Source organism: Natrix helvetica, assembly GCF_964273705.1.
Source record: "Natrix helvetica genome assembly, chromosome: 5".
In the NCBI taxonomy this organism is placed as follows: Eukaryota; Metazoa; Chordata; class Lepidosauria; order Squamata; family Natricidae; genus Natrix; species Natrix helvetica.
Genome location: NC_138551.1, coordinates 49,157,784 through 49,176,370, shown reverse-complemented (window position 1 = coordinate 49,176,370; position 18,587 = coordinate 49,157,784). Strand labels below are relative to the sequence as shown.

At 38.3% G+C, this 18,587-nt stretch overlaps 1 protein-coding gene across 8 annotated transcripts in view; it reads left to right on the top strand.

Annotated features, from left to right (window-relative positions):
- Positions 1-7,083, top strand: part of GOLGA7B (golgin A7 family member B) — a 42,050-nt gene extending 34,967 nt beyond the window's left edge. For all 8 annotated transcript variants that reach the window (XM_081955204.1, XM_081955205.1, XM_081955199.1 and 5 more), the window contains 4 exons: positions 918-1,043; positions 2,074-2,226; positions 3,863-3,964; positions 5,025-7,083. In XM_081955204.1, coding sequence (XP_081811330.1) covers positions 918-1,043; positions 2,074-2,226; positions 3,863-3,964; positions 5,025-5,129 — 486 coding nt within the window. In that variant the 3' untranslated portion in view covers positions 5,130-7,083. The remainder of the gene's footprint in view (positions 1-917; positions 1,044-2,073; positions 2,227-3,862; positions 3,965-5,024) is intronic.
- The last annotated feature ends 11,504 nt before the right edge of the window (positions 7,084-18,587 follow it).

The following is an 18,587-nucleotide window of genomic DNA, read 5'->3' as shown; positions in this document are numbered from 1 at the left end:
GATGTCTGGACTTCAGCTCCCAGAATTCCCCAGCCAGCATTCGCTGGCTGGGGAATTCTGGGAGCTGAAGTCCAGACATCTTCAAGTTGCCAAGGTTGAGAACCACTGCTGTACAGTATACTTAGACACCTGCAGATAACCATCTGAAAAGCTTATACAAAAATAAATTCCACTTTGAAGGTGGTGCCAAAATGACTCATGAAACATTATCTAAAAACAATTTCAGCATCCTATCCATATCCCATTAGTATGCATTTTAATGCAGATATTGATGATCGTTCCAATTGTTCCTATTACAGTATATGCAATGATCAGTAACTACGTACATACATAGTTGAATGATCAACTGCCTTAGTGGCGCTGATGGTGTGAATCTCCACGGAAGCAGAAATCATTAAGTCTACTTAGTTAGGCCATTTATATTTTTTCTTAAACAATCCTGATAATTAAGTAGCTTTCCAGTGGCTACAAGTACAACTGGCGATTCTTTAAATGGTTAATTAAGCAATTGAAATGTATAAGATTAAATGCTCTAAGATGACTTTAACACCTGTACTCTTTTGTGAAGCTGAGTGCATTGCATTTGCTCCCTTACTATGTTGTAGAACAGCTTGTTTCCCTTGGACCTGTACACTTACTCTTTAACATTTCCGCCCTAAGACGGCAAACAAAACAACCTACCAGTGTATAATTTATCTTGGGGAGAACTTTAGTATGCAATGTGATTAAGAGAGAATTATGTGTTGTTTCTGAATGAAAATGAAGAAAAGTACAAAGTGAAGCACAGAGCAATCCAGGAATGAAAAAAGTCCATGCATTTGATCTGCAAGTATCAGGATACAGCGTGAGCTCCCATCAGCTCTACTGTATAGGAAGATTTCCCCATGTTGTAACTTCCTGATTTCAATTTTCTTCAGGTCCACAATCTCCAAGAACTGCGGAGGAGTGCTTCATTGGCTACCAAGGTTTTTATACAGCGAGACTACAGTGATGGGACTATCTGTCAATTCCAGACCAAATTCCCTCCTGAACTGGACAGTCGGGTACAATCTGTTATTTCATATGGTTCTCCTGGCTCCCACACTATAGCAAACTTTTATATCAAACCGATGAGTAGACTGGAGCTCAGATTAAGCTACGATGTCCCATTAACATTCTATGAATGTTTCAGTGACTTCCTTATTTTGTTTATTTAAAGAACTTATGCGCTGCCTACTTCACCTAGGCAACTCAACCCATTAAAGCACATTATATTTTTTCCCACCAAGGGACCATAATCACCTATAAAATTAACCACTTGAATCAACTCCATCCTACCCCAATACCTGGGGAAAGAGCCACCTCTTTGGGGCCTTCTGGAAGGCTACTAGGGTGCTACTTCCCCTCCCCCAATTTCAGTTGGGAAGCTGTTGCAAAGGAATGGAGCAGCTCCAACGAAGAGACACCTCCGGGCCCCACTGGATTTACTGTAGGTGTACTTTTTTATGGAAGGGCTGAAGTAGCAAAGTAGGAACCAAAGAATTTCAGACTAGACAGGACTGTTATGTAAACAGGATGCAGGTGTCCTCCACATTCCTGTCTGAGAAAAAGAACAACAAAATGTCTGTTGCTACAGAAGAATCCTAGGATTTAATTCCTGGGCATATTCACCCACACATTCATACAAGGTTGTATTTCTGCATTCTGTCATAGCTGTTCTTTTGCACAGACAGAGTGTGTAAAAATGTTCTTACCTAACCGCATTGAGTCCTTGAGGTTCTACTGTTAGCTAGTGACAGAGTGCAAAGGGGTGGGGTTGAGCATCTGAGGAGTTGTGAATAAATCTGACACTTTGAAGGATTTTTCCTAACCTGTTAACTGGAGCAATCACACATTAACTATACAGTAGCAGAGTCATTTCTTTAAAAAAAATGTTCACACATAAATGGATATTTCTTACAACATATCTTATTTTGATTTGGCAATGTCTCTGTTCCGCCTTTTGGCATTTCCATAAAGGAGAATGCCATAGTCATAAAAATGACATGCTACATATCCCTATTATGTGGTTTCCTTTCTTTTTCCCTCCCAAAGATTGAGCGGCAATTTTTTGAGGAAACCGTGAAGACACTGAACAATTTCTACGCGGAAGCTGAGAAAATTGGGGGCAGCTCTTATCTGGAGGGATGTCTGGCCTGTGCCACAGCCTATTTCATCTTCCTTTGCATGGAGACCCACTATGAGAAGGTTTGGAGGCATAAGAGAAGATTTACAATAGTTCACATCATAGGTGTTTATTATACTGTATTAAGGGCTGTTTTAAGGGCTCCCAAAGTAGGGAAACAATATCAAGCTAACTATTCCAATTTTACAAGTTATTGAAATAACAGGCAGTGGCCAAGCAATTTGCCCTCATTTGCACTGCATATCATGCAATCTCTAATTATATAACTCAGGGTTCTTTTTCAAGGCTTTTTAAAATTTATGTTTTTATTGCTTTTTAATTAATAGGAAAAAAGAGCCCAAAACAAGGATAAAATTAATGGAGTTACATACATAAAAAGTGCTCTAATAAAAGAAAGAAATACAAAAAAGAAAATGATATATGATTATAACAATACACAATTACTATTGTATATACACTTGTCCAATTCAAATATTGAAATATGTATATATATATATTCTCCTTAGAAAAAAGTTCCCTAACGATGGGGTCCAGCATGAGTCTGAAAGCTTGGAAGACTAAACCTTTGGTCCCAGTGACTGATCCAGATTGGATCCGGCAAATATGTATATATTTCTAATACATTTATACAGCTGTTTTTTTAAACCTACTGAATCCTACTGTATAAATGAGTCCCATTATATGATCATACTTGTCTGTACAAAGTTTACATCTATATGCAATGCACTAATAAGTTGCAAGTGCAACCAGATTCAATTCATTGAATAAATGGAGCCATACCTTTAATTTTCCAATGCTGCAAGATCAGTCTTTAGTCATAGTAAGAGTCCAGAGAATCCATTTATACTGTCCATATGTTAAATCCAAGTACTAGATAGATAGTTCAAAAGAATATTATCCTCTAAAAAGTGAAGTTTTTGTCACCTGGGTCCCCCTCCCCCAAGTCTGACTTAAAGTGCTACCATCCTATTACTGATAGAAGTCTACATTAGTATAAAATCAATTTTATATAATCCTGCCACAGGCAAAATGCTGGCAAAGAAGGTTACCCTTATCTATGATCCACAGATGTTAAGCAGAACAGATATGGATTCCGTGGGCTTTGCTTGACTTACATCCCACAAATGCAAGGTGGCTGGAGGGAGGAGTGGGCGTTAGTTAGATGTTGGATCTATCCTACCTCAGTCTGGATTTGTGTTTTGCACAGGTCTGGATGGTAGCACTTTAAGTCAACCTTGGCTGGGGAGGGAGGGGGATCCTGCGTGACAAAAGGTACAATTTTCAGAGGATAATATTGATATAGGTTTAAGTGCTATTTTGAAAACATTTTAATAGGGTTCCAAAATGATATTATTTTTGGGATAGAACCAAACCCATATTCAGAAGGAGGATGACTGTTATCTGATAAGGCATGGAAAGAACTGCACTATGAAGCAGGAGAGGAGGGAGGGATGGTTGGGTGAACCAAGGAAAGTCCCTAAAATAGTGAATATGAACACAAAATATGAGGAATAAATAAGTGCAATTAACAGTGAGCCAGGATTATTATTTTTTGCTCACTTTTATAATAATGCACAATTTCTAAGAGTCCTTGGAACTTGTTTAATAACTTTCTTCTCAACTTTGTGCTATGTGTTATCTGGGAACATGAAACTGGTACTCATCTGGTTCTGATTGGTTCACTAATTATTTCTTCAGGTTCTGAAGAAAATTTCCAAGTATATCCAGGAGCAGAATGAGAAGATTTATGCTCCACGAGGACTTCTGCTGACTGACCCAGTGGAGCGGGGCATGAGAGTTGTATCCTTCTTGGTTGATGCAGGGATGAAAATAGAATACATTACTGCCCGAAACTAGGTAGCTAGTTCTGATTTATGCTACAGACACACCTTATAACCTGCATTATTATTTTCCTATCCCTACTGAGATTTGGAATCATGTGGATATTATTTATTTTTCAATGTTTTCAATGATAATGATAGTGATTCCCAAAGGGTCGCACATTCACAACAGGATACAATACATGACTTCATGAGTGCAACAATGATGTACTGTAATGGTCTAGGAATGGGGAGAACTTGGTTCAAGTCCACCTTTAACAATAGATGCCAGATAAAACATACACTGTACATTTTTACACAATGCACACTTGATCTGAGTAGCTATCACCTAAATTTACCATGAAGGGAAATGAAGTGTTAAGTAAATTTTGCATCTTTAAGAGGCACATCTTTTGAGTTCACTATTGTTATCCCAAGTTGGCTCATCTCTCCCAGGAACAATGCATTTAAATTGGGTGTTGAAGTTAAGCCGTTTTCAGAGCTTGCAACAAAATTAAAGCTAAGGTTAGCATACTCTGTGCATGCAGCTGCTAAGATTCCAAGTATGTTATAGGCATCCAGAAGTTGAGTTCTTAGGACGTGGACAGGCTACAGTAGTACCGTAGCTCTTCCTGGTTATCTGCCCTACAGAAGAGCTGGGCAAAGGAAGATGGACTCCATATTGACTGAAGACTTAACTATGCACTGGATTGCCAACTTGGGATTTGGCTATGATGTGTATGTGAACAGACAGCAACCAGTAGCTTGATTTGGGAACAGAAAAGAGGTAAGGTCATATCTCTCTACCCCCCTACCCCTCTCTCTTTCAAAAACCAAAAAGGTGTTTGTGTGTGTGTGTGTGTAAAAACAGTATAATTGCATGAATGACATAATGTCTCCATACCTGCTTAGCCAACAACAATCTGACCTCCTGAGTTCCAGTCGAGAAAGTATATTTGAGAGAGGGCCTCCTTAGGTGAGTGTGGGGTAGAGCAGGATTTTCATGGATTTGTTTGTTGTCCTTATCTTCTTGCTTCCAGATTGAGATTTCTATCTATGAAGATCGTTGCAGCAGTTCCAGCTCAGGCAGCACCAGCAGCACCAGCAGCAGTGCTGGGGGAGGTGGGGGAGCAGGAGGCCGGTGACTGGCACAAAGTCCCGGCAGGGACTTGTACTGCCGGGACGATGGAGTCTCTGAGATTCGCAGGCTGCGCTATCAGAGCACCCGTTTCTGAGCTCTCCCAGGGGGGTCAGGATGCCAACAAGGAGTATCATGACACCCCTGGGATTTACAATGGTCAGTGAAATCCTGGGTCCCAGAGGATTCCTGACCTTGACTTGAGTGGCTGTTACCCCTGAAGGAGCTCAATTTCTGTGGCCGAATTCATTATATCTTGAAATATTGGCACTTCCTGTGAATTCCTGCAGACATGATGACACCTGATTTTCCCAGATAGATTATTACTCCAATTCTGTCCTCAATTTATGGGCCTATTATCTGAACCGGCTACAACTGCTAGCTCAAGTCAAGTGATCAGCAAATAGCAACCCAGCATAGCGAGCTGGGATAGAGTAGGCTGAAGAAACAGGAGTTTTTTTAAAAAAAACAAGTTATAATCCCATGACTGAGAGTTCCTGCCTTGTTCCTTAACAGGCTACCTTAGCTCCTGTCTTTGGGTGCTATGTATATTCCTTTCCTGAACTTCAGGCATGCTATATGCTTTGAATATTCAGTGTCCATAGTGCTTCCACTTCAGTTGCCTGTATTCTCTCCTATACTTCCAGTGCTGGTACTTCCAAAACATGTCTTTTCACAGATGCTAGGATGTCTTCTATTCTTGGAAACCATAGAACATGCCTTATGCTCTATTTCTTTCAGGGCACTAGAAAAGAATATAGAGCCGCAGAATGGAACGGCTCCTTAGTCTGGGACAGTAGCATGAATACTACTGAAGACTATAACTTCTTCCAAATTTGGAAGTCTGCACCTCATTGACTCTGGCCAATTCCAAAAGATTTCAGTACAATTCTGGGATCATGGAGAGCACTAAAGATATTCTAAGCTTTAAAGGTGCATTGTGGGTAGAGGAGGTGGGATAATGATTTATTTATTGCTTAACTTAGTCCAACCCAAGAACTATATTTTAAGTATGTATATAAATATCTACTATAGCTCTAACTATTTAGACTTCATCCTGCCTCTGCCTCCACGTTGGTACACAAAGTCACAAGAAAGACTATTTCCCCAAGGCTAATAGAGTGAGTGTTTTTCTCTACAGCTTTTAACTTACTCCCCAATACCGGTGTTTTGCAATACCACCTTATCACTTGTATGCACAAGTTGTTCCTTGTGGCATGTTTTCTCATCCTGTATATAACTGTTTGGGCCCTACAAATATTTAAGAAACTCTAGGTATTGGTGCTTCAGTGCCACTTCTTTGAGTCCCTCGGTGCCACTTTGTGAAACAAGATAGATCAAAAGAAGAGGATGCCAGGTTGTCCAATGAATCAGTATTCAAATCATGGATGAAGTTTGTCACTACCTCCAACAACAAACAATAGATCCTTAAATACTTCCAATTTTTCACCTATTACACATTCTCTCTGTGTATGGTAGGCATATGCATGCTGAAAACCTCAAAGAATAAAATTGTACACATGTCTAAGGATGGGGGAGTCTTAAGTTGAGTGCACATTAGGGCATTATTATTCACTGAATGCCTGGCCTGAGAAACTTTGCTGCAACTCATTGTCATTACTCAGGGGCATGGTGGGGCATCCGCTGAAAGCCCTGGTGCTAATAAAGATACATTGCCAATCATGTCATCGCCGGCATCAGTCCCCTGTCTGGTGCTTCTGTAGGATAGTTCTTGCTGCATCAGTAACTGTTTTCCCACTGTTTCTATCCATTGCTCCCCTTGTGACTCTCACCCTTCCTTGACTTGGTGAACCTGCTTCCCACATTCCTAGTAAAGTCTGAGCCATGCCAACTGTGATTGCTTGCTGTCATTGCTGTTGGCCATTCATCCATGGCACTTATGGATACACTGTAGAATGATGATTAAGGCCAGGCCTACAGCCTCTCCTAAAAGTTGGGGGAGAGAACAAAAAAAGAGGACAGAATAGCTTATGTGAACCTTTAAAAATAAGGAAAAAAAATACAAGTTACAGATGGGACAGAAAGATGCCACATTAACTTTCATACTTATTGTAAGTACTCATGAGGCACAAGAGTGAAGGAGACGTACGAGATTGGAAGGGGCAATAAGTAACCAGCAGTGGGGCACCTTACAGAGATTGTGATAATAGAAATTATAGGAGATGTGGCTACTGGATTCCCAGATGAAACAGGGTATCTTCTGCAGCAACCATGTTAAGAGTTCACTAACAACAGGAGCTCACCTTGATTTCAGAATTGGATTTCCCTGAAAGTGAGAAAAGAATTGGAGATTGACCAAACCTTGTTCTCTGGGACTGGAACTGCAGAGGCTATGGCAGATGCATAGGCCAGATGTAGCCAGATGCCTTGAGCAGCTGCTCCTCATGCCATATGTTGGGTATCATTTTTGCCACATGAATCTGGTCATTACTCAACCCAATATGTCTCTACATGGTGATTTCTAACAATAAATGGCAAGTGAGAAATTATCTGTGTTTTGTTCTTTTTATCCAACACCTTTAGAAACAGCATATTAGTTCCCACCTCTATGGCTACTTGTTTCATGCATCATAATTCTGAATCATAGTTTCAAATCTGTGCATGACTGACTACTTAAATAGTTTAGTTAATATACAGGGCTATGTAAATCATTTGAACAAAACGCTTCATAAAACTTAATCATCCAACGTTCCTTTAACTTTCAGTCCAAATTGCCTGTGATGGTATGTAGCTAACCAGGTCATCATTCCAGGAAGGAAAATTATGTTCCACATGGAAATTTTCTCAACAATGTGACTTGTGAATACACAAAAGATGCAACCTATCTCAGAAGCACACATTTGTATTTACCTGAATCGCATTTCAGATTAATCTAAAAATTATAAATCAGTTTAGATTACACTTGGTAATTTTTTTCAGAGGCAATCAGAACTTCAGGGGGAGGGGAGAATCTGCTAATCTATTTTGCCCTCCAATATTTGCAACTCCTGCTTTATCCTCCCATCCTCTCACTTTCCCTCAATTTTCTTTCTTCAATTTTCTTGAAGCTGCGAAAAACCAGAAAAAAACTTGAAAGTGGATCCTTCTGCTGTCTCCTTCTCCTCTTACATTTGGTGACAATTTGTTGAACCACAAAAGTTATGAAAGAGAAGTTTAATTAATGGAGTGGATGGTGCAGATTGCATTTCATATCATGAGGCATGAGCATTATGGATTACTTGTATGGGGACACGTCTGAAGGAATTTAAGCTGCTTTGTTTCCCCCCAAGCTCAAAGAAATGAATAGTAGTAAACCTGGTAGCATTGACTATGGAGAGAGTCTTCATGGAGTTGCTGCCTTCCAGTCTCTAAAACACACATGAAAAATGGGGATCAGTTCTCTAATGAGACATTGATTATACCAAAGTAGAAACAATCTGAAGGTAGGTTTAAACATTCCTGTAAAAACAAACAAAATAGATGTCTATGATTATAAATCCCTATGATCTTTTTAGATTCACAATTGTGTAAATAGCACTCCCAAATGTTCAAGTGATGAAAGAACTATAATTAGAATGGAATAATAGGTAGTCTACCTTCCCTTAAATTCTCAAAGCAGATAACTAGTTTTAGATCATGTCCCTACATACAGGGCCTTCCACTCTCCCTCTTGGGGTCTGTGTATGTGTATGACATTTCTCTAATATATAAGTGTATATATCCTGTGTAGTGATTTCATTTACATTAACTACTAGGACGCACCAATTTCATCCTTTGGGGATTCATCAAACATATATAACCAGATATTTCAAGAATAGAATAGAATAGAATAGGATATGATAGGATAGGATAGGATAGAATAGACTAACAGAATTGGAAGGGACCTTGGAGGTCTTCTAGTCCAACCCCTTGCTCAGGCAGGAAACCCTACACCACTTCAGACAAATGGTTATCCAACATTATCTTAAAAACTGTCAGTGTTGGAGCATTCACAACTTCTGGAGGAAAGTTGTTACATTGATTAACTGTTCTAACTGTCAGGAAATTTCTCCTTAGTTCTAAGTTGCTTCTCTCCTTGATCAGTTTCCACCCATTGCTTCTTGTTCTACCCTCAGGTCCTTTGGAGAATAGTTTGACTCCCTCTTCTTTGTGGCAACCCCTGAGATATTGGAAGATTATCATGTCACCCCAGTCCTTCTTTTCATCAAACTAGACAGTTCCTGCAACCGTTCTTCATATGTTTTAGTCTCCAGTCCCCTAATCACCTTTGTTGCTCTTCTCTGCACTCTTTCTAGAGTCTCCACATCTTTTTTACATTGTGGCAACCAAAACTGAATGCAGTATTCCAGGTGTGGCCTTACCAAGACATTATAAAGTGGTATCAACACTTCATGTGATCTTGATTCTATCTCTCTGGCAGCTGTTGCACACTGCTGGCTCTTATTTAAATTTTTGTCCATTAGGACTCCAAGATCCCTCTCGCAGTTACTACTATTAAGCAAGGTACCACATAAACTGTACCTGTGCATTTTGTTTTTCTTGCCTAAATGTAGAACCTTACTCTTTTCACCATTGAATTTCATTTTGTTAGATAGGGCCCAATGTTCAAGTCTGTCAAGATCTTTCTGTATCTTGAGCCTATCTTCTGGAGTGTTGGCTATTCCTGCCAGTTTGGTGTCATCTGCAAATTTGATGAGTTCCCCATCTAACCCCTTGTCCAAGTCATTGATGAAGATGTTGAAGAATACTGGGCCTAAAACAGAGCTTTGGGGTACTCTACTGCATACCTCCCTCCATGTAGATGCAGTTCCATTGAGGACTACATATTGAGTGTGGTTGGTCAGCCAGTTACGAATCCATCTGGTGGTGATGCTGTCTAACCCACATTTTTCTACTTTATCTAGAAGTAGGTTATGGTCTACTTTATCAAATGCCTTACTGAAGTCCAAGTAAATTATATTGACAGTATTCTTCTGGTCCACTAATTTTGTCACTTTGTCAAAGAATGCAATAAGATTAGTCTGGCATGATCTGTTTTTGACAAATCCGTGTTGGCTTTTGGTTATTATTTTGTTTACTTCTTGGTGTTCACTGATTTGTTTCTTGATTATCTTTTCCAGAATCTTCCCTGGTATTGAGGTCAGGCTGATAGGTCTGTAGGTTCCTGAATCTATTTCTTTTCCTTTTTTGAAGGTGGAAACTACATCAGTTCTTTTCCAGTCCTCTGGAAGTTCCCCGGTGCTTCAGGATCTTTGAAAGATTCAGTGGCTCTGAGATCTCATCTGCCAGTTCCTTTAGAACCTTGGGGTGCAATCCATCAGGTCCTGGTGATTGGAACTTGTCTAGGGTAGACAGGTGTTCACTTACCATTTTCTTCCCTATTTTAACGTGTTCCGAATCTGTTTTTTGTGGTGCTGTTTTTGATAGGTTGAACTGTTTTTTCTCTTTGTGTAAAGACAGATGCAAAAAACAAGTTAAGTAGTTCTGCTTTCTCCCTGTTGCTTGTCACATTCTTGCCACTTTCTCCCAGCAATGGACCAATTGTTTCATTGTTCAGGCCATCATATTATATAATTTACATTATGTGATGCCCAAAGCTCCACCGGCATCAAACTGTGTATAGTCATCTGAAGTGTGAAGGTCACTTTTGAACACAGTTTGAATTCCATAGAATAACAACTTGCTTCATATGTCTGATGAATCCCAGAAAATCTGGCCAGGTGGTGTTTCCTGATGGTCAATATAACTGATAACCAAATTATGGTAGGTAATATGCAGGATTTCTGAAGTCTGCTATAACGGGCATAGGATACAGTTCCCTCATAATCACACGTATTTGCAATGGGAAAATATCTACCTCTCAGAATCTCAGAAACTAAGAAGACATCTAAATAATATTTTTAGTAGCATGGAATGAAGGAGAACTTCTGTTTTCACACAGCCTTGCTATTGTAGCAGGAAGAACCCCAGATTTCTCATGGTGGAAATTGCCCAGCAACATCCTTGGAAGCTTAATTTGCTTTTCAAGCAGATTTGAAGTCTCATCAGTGATGGCTGCAGTGTTACAGAAGTCTGGCTTTACTTCAAACAGAGACTAGTGCAGAGCCTTCCTAATTAGCTAGAAGAACATCTAAAGGAATCTTTGGTTCTGTCTTCAGATTCAATATTTAGTGCCATCTGCTAAGGAAAGTTATTTTGATATTTAAAGAATACCATGGCACATTTAGAAGTTGGAAGAAAACATATGTCTACAAGATTATCCCTTGCAGAGAAAGGGAAGGATTGGGTGGGACTTGGAGTTTGAGACTTATTACACCTGACACAAAAGCAAAAGGATGGCAAACAAATCAAATCAAATCAAATCCATGCATACATACATACATACATACATACATACATACATACATACATACATACATAGTTGCTGGAATGCTGGCAGGAGACCTAACATGAATTTAAGAGTTAACCTGTATTTACCCCTTTCCCCACTGATGTATTGAAGCGCCATCCACCCATCCCTGAATCACAGAAAACTCCATCAACCTTATATTTGCTGCCCCCATTTTGAATTTCCATTATATATTTATAGTCTCTGTTCTGACTCTCCTGTACAATACAATACAATACAATACAATACAATACAATACAATACAATACAATACAATACAATAGTAGAGTTGGAAGGGACCTTGGAGGTCTTGTAGTCCAACCCCCTGCCTAGGTAGGAAACCCTATACCGTTTCAGACAAATAGCGATCCAACATCTTCTTAAAGACTTCCAGTGTTGGGGTATTCACAACTTCTGGAGGCAAGCTGTTCCACTGATTAATTGTTCTAACTGTCAGGAAGTTTCTCCTCAGTTCTAAGTTGCTTCTCTCCTTGATTAGTTTCCACCCATTGCTTCTTGTTTTACCCTCAGGTGCCTTGGAGAATAGTTTGACTCCCTCTTCTTTGTGGCAACCCCTGAGATATTGGAACACTGCTATCATGTCTCCCCTAGTCCTTCTTTCTCTTAAGCTAGACATACCTAGTTCCTGCAACCGTTCTTCATATGTTTTAGTCTCCAGTCCCCTAATCATCTTTGTTGCTCTTCTCTGCACTCTTTCTAGAGTCTCCACATCTTTTTTACATCGTGGCGACCAGAACTGAATGCAGTATTCCAAGTGTGGCCTTACCAAAGCATTATAAAGTGGTATGTTGTATGCTGAATGGTGCAGTTTTGATTATGTGAATGACAAGTAAAGCAATTGGTTGTCTCTTTTGACTTTACTCTGCTTTTGTTGCACGGATGGTATGATTCTCAATTGGGGTCATGTATTAGATCTAGTTTTTGTCTCGGGACAGTGGCAACCTGAATTGGAGTTTGGGGTGTTGTGAACAGTCCTTACGATAGATAACTTCCTGTTAGCCTTGAAGTTTTTGAGGACCCCCATGCCACTGCAAGGCTAAAAGACCTATTTGAACAGTTCATTGTAGGTGACTGATGGAGTCTGGGGCATGTCTAGGAGGCCCTTTGTACAATTTTACCTTATGCAACAGTTGCACTCATTCCTAGATTGGGAGGCACTGATTTTGATCACAAATGCCTTAGTCACTCCTCAGCTGGATTATTGCAATGTGCTGTATGTTTGAACAGTATTCAGACGCTTCAACTGATCCAGAATGCAATGGCACAGGAAGTACTCAATTTCCCACAGCGTTCTCATGTATCTCTGTGGCTTCAGGAGCTGCTGGATCTCTCAGTAGGTTTTGAGCCACAATGTGGTGGTTGCCACCTTTAAAACCCTACATGGCATGGGACTTGGTTTCTTGCAGGGCCCACCTCCCTAAATGTATCTACCCATAACTGTAAATCAAGCAAAGTAGGTATGGGCTGAGTCCTGTTAGTGAAGCAATGCCTTGTGGTTGCTCCTTGGAAGCATTGCCTTCTTGGTTAGGGCACTTGTATTGTGGAACAGGCTGAATCTTGAGATACGGATGGTTGTACACCTGCTGTCCTTCCTCAGGGCTCTAAAGATCTGGCTATTCCTCCAGGGTCTGTGGTCATGGTGTTAATGTACCTTTGATGTGGTTGCAGATCTCTCTGCTTTATTTTGTGAAATGTTTTAATGGCCTCAACTGCTCTTGCTACTTCATTTTTATGCCATTTTTTACTGTTACGGGTTGTGATTGTTGTTTTTATTTGTTTGGTATCCAGAGTGCTTTGCTAGTTGGATGGCCATGTACATATCTTAAATAAATAAATAAAATAAATAAATGTCAACTGACGATAGCAATACGACATTCCAGGGTGGGTCACCCCTAAACCCCTTCTTGTGCTCCTCCTCTTTCACCTCATTTTTTAACTTTCATGACTTAAGCTGAATAAAGTTAAAACCCAAAACAAATCAGAGTCATGAAAGGAGCAAGGTCACAAAGGACAGTTTTCTTTAGGATTTCCTTCCCCTTCTTTCCTTTCTTATGTGGGTAATACTGAATTCCAGATTCTTCTGTTTAGGAGGGAAGGGTTTCAGTGTTACCATTCCAGTGTTATGTTATTTCAACTTGTTATATCGTGATTTCAGGCTTGTCACTGATACACATTTCAAGCTTCAGCAGGTAATATTTCCCCTGTTTTATCCTGGGTCCGTGCTTCAGAAAAAGGGGCAGGAAAGACTGAGCAAGGATGGAGGGAAGAGATGTGCCTTCTTCAGCCTAAAAGAGTCATTGTGTCTCTTTGTTTCCTCTGTTTGACTTTCAATTTAACGGCTGGAGGGGAACATCAGATTTTGTACTTCTTGCATCTGACCCTGTAGTGTCATTTAGTTTTGACACCAATACATCTAGGTATTACATCATAAGTCTTTTTCATCATTGACTGGGTATAAAATGATGGCAATGTTACACAGACATAGCAGCAACTCTGGTTTAAGGAGATGGGGGAGACAATGCAACACCAGGTTTATAGCATTCCATGTCCAAAATAGAGATTAATCCTGCAAATGGATTGTTAAAATTATACATTTAAAATGATACACTGAACATTGAACTAAAAATTAAAGATGTGTCTAGTAGAAACCTACTGGATTTTTAAAAATCCTGCTTATGACCTTGCTGATCTCAAATTGACTAAATCTTAGCTGCCACCAATTTCTTTTTTAAAATAGTCTTACGGTATTATAATCATGATTTATCACTTATTGCCTGTATGTACACTGAGAGCTTATGCATCGGAGAAAAATTCCTTGTATATCCAATCATACTTGGCCAATAAAGAATTATACATTCTATAGCTAAAAGTATATACGAAAAAAAAGAAAGAAAAGAGAAAAGGAGAAAAGGAAAGGTGCAGCGAAGAATACAAAGAGAAAAAAGAATAGCTAGAAAAGCTATTTCTATTCTTCTTTATTGTACAGCAGTTACAAACTCATCATCCCTCTGACCTCTTTAACATAACAATAACACATTCTGCCCCTCCATCAATCTTTTTTCAATCATCAAATCCACAAATCATCATTTAACATTTTTCCATTTTCAGCAAAAAGTCCATTAAATGATTCCAATTTTCCTCCATTGTAGGCATTTCAATATTTGTCTTTGTGGATATATTTTCCAATATTGATTAGAAACACCTTTATACATCTTAGATAATTACTCTGATGTCATCTCATATGACATCTCATATGACATTTCATATGACATTCTGTAAAAAAAGTTCTTTAAATTGTAACACTGTGACTTTCAGTCCACATTTTTATCCACATTGTTCCCATTGACTTCTGTATATTGTAATCAAAATTCAAAGTCCATTTTTTCATGCAATCTTTAACTTATTCCTCTTCTGTTTCAATTCTCAGCAAATATTTATACATTTTGACTTCTGGTTGATATTTCGGCGAAAGTGGACTGGAAATTAGCAGAGCTCTGATGAGCCCCGTGAAATTCAGCCGGTACCCCCTGCCTGGAGGCCTTTGGGCCATAGCTGTCCTGTGAGGATGGTGAAGAAAGAGGCATTTCATGGACTGCAAGAATGGGCAATTTCCTCGCTAGATCAGAAACAGTTCTCCCAATCGGCAGCAGGGACAGTGGCCATTTTCCTATGGTTGTCTCGAAGCTGGGGCAACCGAACCTAACAACTGAGCTGGAGTGGTGTTTGGAGGGAGTGCTGGAACTGAGTGAGATAATTGCTACTCTCACTTAATGAAACTGTTTGGAAATTTGGAGTTTTAGAAGAAATTATGGAGCTTAGAACAGTGGCTATTTGGCACTTGGAAAGAAAAGGAGAAACTGAGACTGTAAAATAAAAATCCAAAGAAGAATTCTTGCATTTGGAAAGCTGGGAAAAGCTAAAACATTCTAGAAAAATGATTTTTGGGAGAAAATAGCACTATTTATGTGTATTTTAAATTCCCTGGATATTTTGAAAATCTGCCATAGTTCTTAGAATATCTTATATGGAACAGAAATTCAGAGTGCCATCTATTGGTGGGAAAAAAGTACTATAATATTCAAAGCATAGAAGGTTTGGTGAGTCCAATATATACTAAGACTTTAATAGGCATAACAAGAGAAGCAGCAGCTGGAAGATCTGACCTTGGCTATACAGAAGAAGACAATTTGGACATTGTGAAAACATTTAAGGAGTGCTTGTGTGGTTTTGGGTTTTTTTTTTTGTTTTTGTTTTTTGTTTCTCATCTGCTCTCTTTGAAGAAAGCTAATTTATAACAGGATTTGTCTACTTTTGGAATTGAATTACCATTGGACGATACTAACTCAGTAGAACACTCTACCTTTGAAGAGAAGAAGAATAATTGAAGAAAAACAAGGAAACTAAAGAGTCTTTAAATTTGGGTCAATTGTGAAAAGAGATAATTGGGGAGGTTGTAAAAGCCTTTTAAATTGTTATAAAATGGAGTTTCAGATATATGGAGAAATATTTTTGATGCTAAAAAAAGTGCGTGAATCCTTGATAGACAACAAAGAGATACAAAGTTTGTTTACACACACAGAAAAGAAGATAGAAATAGAATTTGAAGAGGGGATTTAAATGAAACGCAAGAAGTTTAAAGTATAGAAGAGGAAGAAGTGAAAAACAAGCATCAATTGGACAATGTTATGGAAATTCAGAGCAAGGTAGACAGAGAGAAAAGGGGGGAAACCCTCCCCCAAAATGAAGCAGTTAAAAGATAAAAAGGGAAACACTTTGCAGAGACAAGTGGAAGTTTTGGTGAGGGGGTGCAAATAATACAACTAAAAAAGATATAAGGGATACAGGAGAGAAAGTACAACATATACAAAAAAAAAAAAAAAGAGAGAGAGAAATAAGATTTCAAGAGGGCGGGATAAAAGGCAGATTTTTAAAAATCACCTAAAATGGGATCCTTAAAAATGTAAGACACGATGAATAATCAGGAAAAGGTCAATAGAAGAGAGGCACAATAATAGGGTAAATATAAGTAAATATATTTAATAAGGTAGATCAGTAGATGGGAATATGAAAGTAGACAATTCAATAATATTATTAATTTTGAAGGTAATTTAATGTTGGAAATTTAAAATGTTAATGATTGGGGAAGGGGAAATTGTGAGATATTTTTGGGGAAGAAGAAATAGGTTGAACAACTGGAAAAACTGTAAAAAAAAAAGAAGAAATACAGGGCATATAGTGATGTTAACTATGTGTAAAAATTGAATAAGAACGGATAAAGAATTATGTAAAGAATTCTGAATTCTATTGTTGAAGTGGGAATAGCAAAGATATTGTGATAAATAATTAATTTGTTAAGATGAATTAACAGAAATTAGTTGAAGACAAAAAAAGGTGTTTAGCAATGATATGTAAGACTAAATGAATTGAGAGGAAAAGACAAAGGATTATGTAAAAGAGAAGAGTATGGATAAAAATGGGAAGATTAGAATACAATGAAACTATGATTATAAATGTGATGTATAAGATGTGACCTGGTAAACACTCTGTCCATAAAGTATGTATGTTGGAAAAAAGAAAAAAATGCGCTAAAACTTGTACAAAACCCCACAAATATTTATACATTTTTTGCAACCACATGTTCATCATTTGTACACAATTCATTTTCAAATTACATCTTATGCTATTCAGTTCCCATTACCTTTTTGTATTTATTAAATCTTTCTCAGCATTGTGCCTATTAAAACCATTGAAAATTAAATCTCTGCAGTTAATTGTTCTCTTGACTTCATCTTAATCTATCCCTATATTAATAAGTCTTAATATGTTAATTATTTCTCTTTGCCTGATGTTTCTTTTCTATAAAATACTTTTTGTGCTAAAACCAGTAAAGGTATTTTGGGACACAACCTGGGATTATATTTGTTCCATATTCTTACATAATGATTTTGAAATCCACATTAAATTTATCATACCATGTCAAGATGTCAAAATTGGACACTAGAGGGAACTAAAGTCCAGGTGAAAATTCTTTAGGCTTCTGATTTACAAAATGACACAAAATACATGTGAAATATTAAAGAATGGGGCCAGAAATTAGTAGCAATTATATCAACAATATCATGAACAAAATCTGGTTCTATGGATAGGCTGTATGTTAATGAAGGCATGACAGATGTGAAATAAATTTAATGCCGAAATAGTGGAATCAGAAATAGTGAATTTAAAAAGTGTGGATTACAAAGTAGAAAAGACATTGAAGATACAGTTTTAAGGAAAACTGTGGGCTCCAAGATAGAGAAAAGCCGGGAGAACCACCCCGATACAGACTTTTCACTGATACAAAACAAGAAGTGGGTTAAGGCTTTGAAAATCAAAGGAAAAGACAAACCAAGTTAATGACCTGGATAATGACTTTCCACTGGATTTAACAAGAGGTTTGTTAAAGCCTTGAAGAAGATGGGGAAAAGAAAGGCAACATTTACAGTAAATGGATTAAAAATCAAGAATGTTAGATGTAAAACAAAGGAAAATTTGGTTTGTTTGATGAAGGCCAAAATAAGACATGTTTTTATAAAGCTCTGGTAAACTGGGAAAAGAGGAAGCGGAAAATAGATGTGTCAGGGTGTGTGGGAGCCCCTGTGCCACATATGAATTGGAGAGATGGTGCCATGTAGGCCAGGGCCTATGCTAGGCCTCTGAAGTTTTCTCCCATTCTTGAAGCATCCTATGCTCCGCTTAACAACCTGCGTGGTCACTTAACAACTGCAACAGGAAAGCAAGGATTGAGGTCATTAAGCAAGGTAATCACATGGGTACCTTGCTTAACAACCATCATTATTTGCAACCATAATGGCTAGGCTCCATTACAGTTCAAAATCTAGGACTACCTTTATTGTCTTGAGAAAAAGTCACATTGTATAAACTCTTCCAAAATACTTTTCATTCTTTTATCTAAAACCATTCTAAATATTTTATAACATTGTTTAATTTCATCATTGGCATTGGTCAGTAATTTATTTTTGACAAAGTTAAATCTAGACCTAAATCTTGACTAGG